The following is an 11122-nucleotide window of genomic DNA, read 5'->3' as shown; positions in this document are numbered from 1 at the left end:
TATATAAAAAGCTCATAATTCCAAAGGAAAATCCAAGAAAAGGGTTGATGCAAGACAGGATCTGTTCAGACAAGTACTAATAAGACGCACACAACTCTCACTTTCCAATCCAAACACAGCTCTAAAACAAATAAGTTAAAAAATAAAAATAAAAAACAAAGTTCAAGTGAAACATAATTAGTTCACTCCTCACACTTTGCTTTGGGGAGTGTGCAACAGGTTCAATCACTTTTATTCTTAATACCAACTCAAAGCTGCTTATTCTGCATCTTTTTGTACAACCCCCAAATAACAATTACTATATCTCATATTCCTTTCTCGTGAAATTTAAAGTTTTCACCCCTCAAATTTTCTCTATTTTCACATTTGATCCCTCATGTTCACAAAAACATATTTAGTCCCTCATTTTTCATAAATTTGACATTTTTTGTTATTTCCGTCAATTTATCGTCAGTTTGTCAGTTACAGTAGTGATGGAAACACGTTTGTTTCCGTTAGTTTTAACGGAAAATTGACGAAAATGACTAAAAGTTGAGAAATGAAAACTGTATTTTTCACTTCGTTTCTCCGTTCATCTGTACTATACATACAAATACTCACAACAACCCCCCACAAATAACAACTACTATATCCTATATTTCTTTCACGGGAAATTTATTCTTTTCATCCCTCAAGTTCGCAATGATTTTACATTTGGTCTTTCATGTTCACAAAAAAACACATTTGGTCTCTCATGTTTTAATAATTTGACATTTTTGGTCATTTCTGTTAATTTATCTTTAGTCCGCCAATTACAAAGTAGTGCTGGAAACATTCCGTTATATGAGGACCAAATGTAAAATTGGAGAAAACTTGAGGGATGAAAACTGTATTTTTCAGTTAATTATATTTCTCTATTCATATGTACTATACATTATACATACAAATACTCACAACAACCCCTCATAAACCCTAAAACACACATGCCCTCCACCACCATCACTACATACTTTTCAAAACCACAAGAAGAAGAAGAAACACTCCATTTTCCCCAAGAAAGATGATAACCTCAACCGATTTCTACCACGTGATGACCGCGGTGGTGCCGCTGTACGTAGCGATGATACTCGCCTACGGCTCCGTAAAATGGTGGAAGATCTTCACGCCGACGCAATGCTCCGGCATCAACCGCTTCGTAGCAATGTTCGCGGTGCCCCTCCTCTCGTTCCACTTCATAGCGGGCAACAACCCGTACACGATGAACGTACGCTTCATCGCGGCCGACACCCTCCAGAAGCTCATAGTCCTCGCGGCACTCGCCGTGTGGGCCAACTTCACCAAGAGGGGCTGTTTGGAATGGACGATAACTTTCTTCTCGCTATCCACGCTCCCAAACACCCTCGTTATGGGAATCCCGTTATTGAAGGGAATGTACGGCGACTTCTCCGGCGGGCTGATGGTGCAGATCGTCGTTCTCCAGTGCATCGTGTGGTACACGTTGATGCTGTTCTTGTTCGAGTTCAGAGGCGCGCGGCTGCTCATCTCCGAGCAGTTTCCCGACGACACCGCCGGAGCTATTGCGTCCATCACCGTCGACTCCGACGTGACGTCGCTCGACGGGCGGCAGATGCTGGAGACGGCGGCGGAGGTTAAGGAGGACGGGAAGCTCCACGTCACCGTCAGGAAATCCAGCGCCTCGAAATCCGACGTGTTCTCGAGAAAGTCCGTCGGCGGGTTTCCCTCCGGCGCAACTCCCCGGCCGTCGAATCTGACGAACGCCGAGATTTATTCCTTACAGTCGTCGAGGAACCCGACGCCGAGAGGGTCGAGTTTCAACCACTCCGATTTCTACTCGGCCGGCGGCGGGAGAAACTCCAACTTCGGAGCTAACGACGTTTACGGTTCGAGGCCGTCGAACTTCTTCGAGGAGGAGGCGGCGGCGAACAAGTCTAGATTCTTCCATGGGAATGGGACGAACTACCCGGCGCCGAACCCCGGGATGTTTTCACCTTCAAAAATGGCGGGAAATAAAAAGGAAAGTGGCGGGAAAGATGTTCATATGTTCGTGTGGAGCACTAGTGCTTCTCCTGTTTCGGATGTGTTTGGCGGTGGTGTTTCTCCTGCCAAAGGTATATTTTTTTCTTTCTTTTTTTTAATTAATTAATTAATTAATTTTTTATTTTTTATTTTCTTACAAGTTTTTGATGATTGGTTGGTACTATGTTGTTGTGAATGTAGTGGAGGGACAAGGAGAAAATAATAAGGAAGAGGAATGTGTAGAGAGAGAAGATTTGAGTTTTAGAAATAACAGAGAAGATCAAGAAGGAGGAGGAGAGAGAGAGGGAGAGAAGAGAGAGAAAGTGAATATGCCACCAACAAGTGTGATGACTAGGCTTATTTTGATCATGGTTTGGAGGAAACTCATCAGAAATCCCAACACTTATTCCAGCTTAATTGGCCTCATTTGGTCTCTTGTTTCTTTCAGGTATTTCTTTTTTTATTATTTTTAAATTAAAATTGATTTTAATAAATATGTGAATTAATTTATTTATGGGGGATTTTATATTTATTATAATATATAGGTGGAATGTAGAGATGCCTGCTATAATAGCAAAGTCGATATCTATACTGTCTGATGCAGGGCTTGGGATGGCCATGTTTAGTCTTGGTAAGTAGGAGTATTCAATTTTAATTACATTTTTTTATTTATTGAAAATGATTTAAATTCAATTTATGTAGATTTTTTTTAATAATTTAATTCAATCAATAAAGCAAGAAGCATGCTAATGAAAAGCAAAGTTTGAGATAATTAATGAAAACAGTGTATGCAATGCATGGTTCATTGTCATGATGGCAGCATGTCTCCACATTATTGTCTGCCATCTCTTTCAATTTTATTTCAAACCAAAAAAAGAAAAAAAAAAAAAAAGAGAGTGCACACAGTAGAACACCATGAGAAAGACACAGTAGAGGGAGGGGAGGATGATAAAGAGACAGGGCGGTGACGAATGAATAATAATATAAAAAATGCAGGTCTGTTCATGGCATTGCAACCGAGGATAATAGCATGTGGTAATTCAGTGGCGACTTTTGCTATGGCTGTCAGATTTCTTACAGGACCAGCTGTCATGGCCGCTGCTTCTATTGCCGTTGGCCTACGTGGCGTTCTTCTCCGCGTCGCCATTGTTCAGGTCCTTTTTTTTTCTTTTTTCTTAATTGTATATATATAATTAATGGGTAAATTACAAACACCCCCTGAGGTATGGTCAAATTACAAAAACACCCCCTCTTGTTTGGATAATTACAACCACCCCTCAACTCCTCAAATTTAGTGGAATCTTCGAGATTATATGGAATATTATCACTTTTTCACCCGTTTTATCCCATTCAATCTCTACATTATGAAGCAATGTGATCATAATATGTGATTTTTAGCTTGTATATATATTAGTTTGTGGTGTATCGGAAACTGTATTTTTATACAAAACGAGTACAAACTAGAGCACATTCCACGAAATTTAGATGACTATGTTGAATTTGGCACCATAAGGATGGAAATGTAAGAAAAAATCATAGTTGAGGGGTAGATGTAATTATCCAAACAAGAGGGGGTTTTTTGTAATTTGACCATACCTCAGGGGGGTTTTTGTAATTTACCCATTAATTAATTAATTAAGTATAGAATGGAATCAAAATTAATGGTCCCCCCCATTTGGTGGGAATATATTGAAACAACAAAAATAAAATCATGTTGCATGCCTAAGGAATCTCTCTCACCGAAATATACAAACACCCATGACAGTCAAACACGTGAAACTAACTTCTTTTGGCTTTTTTTTTAATTTATTTAAATTAAATTAAAAAAAAAAACAACAGTCATTCAAATAGCACATATAAAATGTTTTCGCTGTGTTCAAATATAACAGGACAATTTCTCAGTCAAGGAAATATCTATAGAAAAAGACAACTCTCCCCCTCTCTCTCTCTCTCTCTCTCTCTCTCTCTCATAGATATATAATATAACATATAATAATGATGGTTTGGGGTGGGGAAAAACAGGCTGCTCTGCCGCAAGGAATTGTCCCCTTTGTTTTTGCCAAGGAGTACAATGTACACCCTGATATTCTCAGCACAGGGTAACTATATTTTATTTTATTTATTTTTATCCATTCATTTTTTTTTATATATGAATTAAATTATGTTTTTTTTTCAATGAATTAACGCAGTGTAATATTCGGAATGTTGATCGCGTTGCCGATAACACTGGTGTACTACATTTTGCTGGGGCTATGAAGCTGCGATTCGAGGATTTTGTTCCGGACACGGTTATGTAGGTTTAAAATTAGCTAGGGCGTCAATTATTTGGACACGACAAAATATTTTTAATTAGTACCAGAATTAAAAAGAAGGGAGCGAGCTTATTTAGTATCAATCATTATGTTATTATTCCGTTGTACGTTTTTTTTATGTTACGTAGTTGTAAAATCATATGATCTTATATTTTATCGAAGAATTAATGGTTAGATGAAGAAATAGAGACTCGAATATCTCCATTTTGTTGTCGTAATTGAAGTGAATTACATGTTATATAGTACATATATTTTCATTTGAGATGATAATTTGATGTTAAGATTTAAAAAGGCTCCATAGAAGATGAACCTAATTACTACATTAATGCCTAATAAGTTACTCACAAGTCGCAATAGCCAAATAAAATTTAAATATATATAGAGTAAAACAAATTCAAATTTTACATGTAGAAGTATAAAAGCTTGGTTTTATCCTTTACTTATTTTAATTACTTTTCGTTTGCTTAAATAGATTTTCATATTTCCAAATTTACATGACGAGTCAGAAAGACAGACCAACGGTTGGATCATGGTTCAACCGGTCCGAATTGAATTGTCCAAAAAAAATTTATGAAGTGTAGGTATCTAAATAATTTTAAAATAAAGTAAAAAAATTATCAAATTCTAATTCCACTTGAAAAATGTACAAAGAGTACCAACATGAATATATATAGTACAATTTTGATAAAACTATCTTAATGAGATCAAATTGCAATTCATCTAAAATGTTCACAAAAAAAAAAAAAAAAACTATTCTTATAGTATAAAAATATATCTTTCTCGTTATTTTATAATTATATAATTAATTGTTTTACTATAAAACTGACTTGTGCTTTCCAGAAGTTTCACTGGATCAACTTCCGACTTAAAACTTAGTATCTACCTCAAAGTATATAAGTGATTTATGATCAATAAATTGATATTTTACAAAAAAAAAAACTTAAAAGTTAGATGGAAAAGCTGTTTATGCCACGAAGAATAGAACTTACTACCAATCATTATTTTGAAGACAACTCCGATATATGGCTGCAGCATATATATATATCACACACCACATCAAATAGGCAGGGAATCTTCGAGATGCTTCAGTACTAGATTCTGTTAGGGAGCGGGATCCATGAGTACTATTGCATTTATAAGCGTGCTTTGCGGTAGGGCTATTGAGAATCGCAGCCACCCAAAAACGCACTTTAATTTGTCAGAAGCGCATTATATATATATAGTTCTTGCAGTTGCAATTATGTGTGTTTTGAATGCTTTCATTTCATAACACATGTTGATTGATTTGACATAGCTTGTTCCTTCACATAGTGTGTTTGTATTTTTCTCCTATGGCTTGTTTACCTACCAATTTTTCTGTATTAATATTTTGGTGTCTTTTCTTATTAATACGGGTAAATTACAAACACCTCTGGAGGTATGGTCAAATTACAAAAACACCCATCTTGTTTGGATAATTACAACCTCCCCCTCAACTCCTCAAATTTAGTGGAATCTTCGAGATTATATGGAATATTATCACTTTTGTACTCGTTTTATCCCATTCAAACTCTACATTATGAAGCAAGATGATCATAATATGTGATTTTTAGCTTGTATATATCAGTTTGTGGTGCATCGGAAACTGTATTTTTACACAAAACGAGTACAAACTAGAGCACATTTCACGAAATCTAGATGAGTATGTTGAATTTGGCACCATAAGGGTGGAGGTGTAAGAAAAAAATCATAGTTGAGGGGTAGATGTAATTATCCAAACAAGAGGGGGGTTTTTGTAATTTGACCATACCTCAGGGGGGTGTTTGTAATTCTACAATTTTTTTCCCACTCAGTTGATAGCTATATTTATTTTTTATTTAATATAATTTATTTTAATAATATTTAATTATTGGATAAATTACACCCACACCTTTGATGTATGCTTAGTTAGTAGCTTACACAACTTTAAGATCCTTTGGTATTGATAATTACACTCAATCCCCTTGAAGCTTATAGATTCTAATGGGATTGCTTTGGATACGTTATTCCGATAGAGTTCTGACGGATTATTATTTTTAGTTAGTGATGGATACAACATAGAGTTCGGGGGTGACATGACTCCCCTAACATTTTTGTTGTCTCCAACGCTAGATAAAAGTAATAGTCTGTTAGAACTCTATCGGAATCGCATCCAATGCATTATCCCATCAGAGTTTATGGTATCGATAATTATACTCACCCCCTGAAACATTGTTAGAACTCTATCGGAATAACGTTCGTTGTTCCAAACATTATCCCACAGAGTTTCTACAATGTTTCAGATGGTGGTGAGTGTAATTATCGATACCACATGAGCCTTAAATTATTTAAGCATACTTAAGGGGTGTGGGTATAATTTACCTTTAATTATTGGCTCCTATTATCAATTTCTTGGGTATATTTTATTTATTAAATTATTATTTTTTAATTTTTGTTTGCTCAAACTAGGGAAATATCAAATGTTAGCAATTTTATTGGCTCCTATTATTAATTTCTCGGGTATATTTTATTTATTAAATTATTTTTTTTGAATTTTGGTTTGCTCAAAATTAAGAAGATATAAAAATTAAGGTAAATTTGCACTTGGTAAACTCATTTGTCATTTATTTAATATAATTTATTTTAACAATATTTAATTATTGGCTTCTATTTTGCCCCGAATCTCAGCAATTAATTATTGTCTCTTATTATTAATTTTTCGAGTATATTTTATTTATTAAATTAAACTTTTCAAATTTTGATTTGCTCAAAGTTAGGAAAAATATCAAAAATTAGCAATTTATTGAATTTTACTAATCTCTCTTGTGATTCAGTGGTTATTAAGTTAATTAGGCTAATTAAATTTCAGCTATTTAAATTGGCCACATCACCAGGCAAATGAATAAGCATAAATCTTCAAAAATTCGACAATTCAAAAAAGGGTCGTGCTAAATCTCACACAATTAATAATTTATATTAGGCTACTATTTGTGTCAAAAGTAAATATTCTTCAAATTAGTTCTAGGTATGAAGTTTTAAGTGGCAAATGGCAAATAGGCTCATAACGAATACTTAAATGCATATAGGTTCAGATAAAAAACAGTCTCACGAATAAATTAATGCATGTGTCTTTTGCCTAAAATACCCCACATAATATAAGTTTCATTAATTCCATCTATTATACTCTAACTTCATCAATATTGCACATTGACCCCGAATTTGAATAAATATATCACATTAACTCTCATTTTTATAATTTAAAAAAAAAATTAGAAAATAAATTTTTTCTGAATTTTATTTCCGGCCATATTACAGCGTTGACCGCGCGTGGTTCTCCGGCATTTGTTTTTTTTTTTAAACTTTTTTTTCTTTAGCAACAAAATTATTGTTTGAGACAGTAATATAAAATGGCAAAACAATACTATTACTAATATTACTGTCTCAAACAGTAATTTACTAATATTAGTGTCCCACACATTAATATTACTGCATGAGACAGTAATATTACGGTCGGAAACAGTAATGTTATGGTCGGAGACAGTATAATTGCAGGCCAAAATGATAAAATTAATTAATACAGTTAAATTACTATCTCACATAGTTAAATTACTATCTCCGACGGTAATATTATTGTCCCCGAGATAGTAATATTGCAAGCCAAGACAATAATATTAATGAAAACAAATTTGAACAAAAATTAGGTTAAAAAAAAAGAGTCAACGTTGGAGATCGGCGGTCAACGGTGGTTCACTGCCGGAAAAAAAAATAAAGTCAACACCAGAGAGCGGCGGTCAACGGTGGTTGACATACCAGAAAAAAATTCAGAAAAAAAACTTTTCAAAAAAAAAAAAAAAAAAGAAAGAAGTCAACGGCGGTTGACCGGCGGTGGCGGTCAAAATTGGTTAATTGGTGAAATTAGAGTGTAAATCATGGAAATAGAGTTGAATAAGGGTTTGAAGGAGTTGGGGTTAGTTTTGCTATATACAAAAGAGTTTCCTTTATTTGCGAATAAATTTGAATGAGTTAGATTTATGTGCAAGAGGGTAAATTCATTTTAGTCACTGAGCTTGCAGTCAAAATCAAATCCATCCCCGTGTTTTTTATTTTGTTCAATGTCATAACCGTAAAACAATTTTACAGCCAAAATCAACCATGTTTACACAATGCCCACGTTACCCTTGCAAAACATGGAGACTAAAATGAAATTCCGCCCAATGCCCTTTTTTTTTTTTTTACTGAATACCTCAAAATAAAATTAAATTTGATAACGTTTCGAAGAACTTAAAAATTAATTTCTCATTCGAACAAAATCTTCACAAAATACATACAAATATTATTTTTTCCAAACCTTTAAACATAAATTAATTACTAAAATATAAGTTAATTTTTCTTGAAATACAAACAAAAAGATATTATTTTAAGATAATTCTACTAAGGCCCTTTTCCCGGAATAAAATAAAAACATAAAAAAAACAATTAGAAAACATTGGCGCTTTCATTTTAGTCCCCCAGGTTTTACAAGGATAATATGAGTATTTTGTGAAAAAAGAGTGAATTTTGGCTGTGGAATTTTGCTCCAAGGATGACATTGAACCGAATTAAAACTATAGGGATGAATTTGATTTTGACTCCAAATGTCAAGGACTAAAATGAATCTTACCCATTTGCATGACCCGAATTAAGTGTTCTTGTTATGGGTCTATTTGTTATTTACTTTATTTGAAAAGCTCTAGATATTAATATTCGTTGACTCCTTGCAGTAAGATTGAAAAAATCGTCATTAATTATGAATTTTATTTTGGCTGCGGCTATATGCAATACTAATTTCACTTGTGCAATACAAATTAAAGAAATATTCCAAAATATTTCATTTTATTAAAATGAAATGACAAATATACCCATAAATTAAATTGACTTTTGTTTGCTCATGCCCCCTCCCCTATGAAATCCTACCCTACACCCAAGCTCCGCCGCCGACCGCCATCACTGAGAGCCCCGCCGCCCATTAGAGTAGTCAATTTCTAATTCCTCATTTTGTTCAACGTTACAAAAAAAAGAGGAAAAAAAATTAAATTTGAAACCAGTAAAAATCGACACCTAGGTGTCGAAAAACTATGCAACAAATCGACACTTAAGCGTAAAAAAAAAAAGACCAAAATTCGACCTCAAAAGTACGTTGAATTTGATAGGTAAAAATTGACATTGAGATGTCGAATTCAGAGCACAAATTCGACATTGTGAAATGTCGAATTTTATACTCCAAAATCGACAACTCAATGTCTATTTTTACCTATAAAATTCGACCTGTACATGTCGACCGTGTCTGTGCATACCTTCTTGGGTTCTTCCACCGTACAATCTTCTATTTTGATGTCTTCTGACTCCATACTTGCTATCTTTGTACGATCTGTTGAGTTTTGATGATTTTGAATGTTTAGGTTTTGTGGGTTTATGGAAGAGAAATGTAAAAGGTTTTGTGGGTTTATGGAAGAGAAAGGTAAAAGGTTTTGTGGGTCTTGGAAGATGGAGAAGATGAAAATTGGTCTTGTGGTTTTGTGATAGGGTTTTTTGTGTTTTTGAGTTTTTGGTATTGCACATTTGAAATTGGAATGTGATAAATGTCGTTCGAGCTTTAATAATACCGTTACGACTTCAAACGTGGTTTTGATCATTTTTAATTCAAAATTTTGCAAAACCCGAAAAGAATTTGTAGTATTCTGAGTTAGTTTTCTAATCCAACTTGAATCACCAAAATTGGATGTCGGACGAGAAAGATATACATAAATCAATGGATACTGCCTTCAACTTTGATGTATTGAGGTATCTAAAATTCAAAATGTCACTCATTCATGCATAACTTTGTCACACGGCATCCAATCTAGCAGATTCAAGTTGGATTAGGAAGCTAACCCAAAGGACTACAGTTTTCGTGTCTCGGATTTTGCCAAAATCAAAAAAAAAAATATGTCAAAATCAGGTTCGAAGTCAAAACGACATTAGTAAAATTGAAACGACATTTAACATTTTAGTTTGGAATTTTCTATTTTTTAGCAAGTAAGGATTTTATAATATTTAAACATTGAAATCTTTAATTTGATCTTGCACAAGTAGAATTAATCTTGCATATAGCCGCAACCTTTTATTTTTAGTGAGTTTAGTTCGGCAACCCTAAAAACACCAAAATAAATAAATAAATAAATTTAGTTCATCAAGTATATACCCCACTTCAAATATCCAACAAGTTCGAAGAATTTTGTTACTTCAAGTCCACAAATATAATTTTCCTTGTTTTGTTTATAAATATTTTGAACAGCTAAAAATCAGTACTATTATATTAAGCATTAAAAAAACAAAGGTTTAGTACATAGGGTTTTACGGTTTTATAAGTCTTTCTAGTGTACTCATGTTACAAGTCCTATAATAGAGTACCTTTGTACTATCTCAAAATAGCAAAAATCGCTATGTGATAAATAAATTAGTAAACACTCGAAGAAATTTAGTCAACGGTATAAACTCACTGATTAACTTTCCTGTGGCTCACTGGCTCGATGTGTGGCTGAAAACTATTTTTAAGATGTGAAATGATGACATTGTCCCAGAAAATATATTTATATGTATATAATATTTATTATTTTCCAATATATAAAATTAAAGGTATTATTTAATATCAATACGGAATAAAGAAGCCACAATCAAACCTGAGTTTAAAAGTGAAATATTTAATTATGGATAAATAACAAATAGGCCCATGATAAGAGCACTTAATTAAAAAAAAGGCATTCGACTTTTTTATCTTG

The 11122-nt window shown here is 33.6% G+C and overlaps 1 protein-coding gene across 1 annotated transcript; it reads left to right on the top strand.

The window, feature by feature from the left end:
- The first annotated feature begins 279 nt into the window (after positions 1 to 279).
- Positions 280 to 4512, top strand: LOC105961813 (putative auxin efflux carrier component 1c). The gene is made up of 6 exons (XM_012986078.2): positions 280 to 2108; positions 2218 to 2464; positions 2562 to 2647; positions 3013 to 3170; positions 4039 to 4115; positions 4206 to 4512. Exons 1-6 carry the CDS (start codon positions 1040 to 1042, stop codon positions 4270 to 4272), a joined length of 1704 nt encoding a protein of 567 aa, XP_012841532.2. The 5' UTR covers positions 280 to 1039; the 3' UTR covers positions 4273 to 4512.
- The last annotated feature ends 6610 nt before the right edge of the window (positions 4513 to 11122 follow it).

This window comes from Erythranthe guttata, chromosome 9 (assembly GCF_056151865.1).
Source record: "Erythranthe guttata isolate IM_541 chromosome 9, IM_541, whole genome shotgun sequence".
In the NCBI taxonomy this organism is placed as follows: domain Eukaryota; kingdom Viridiplantae; phylum Streptophyta; class Magnoliopsida; order Lamiales; family Phrymaceae; genus Erythranthe; species Erythranthe guttata.
The sequence above is the reverse complement of the archived record's forward strand: the minus strand, read 5'-3'. Positions and strand labels throughout refer to the sequence as shown.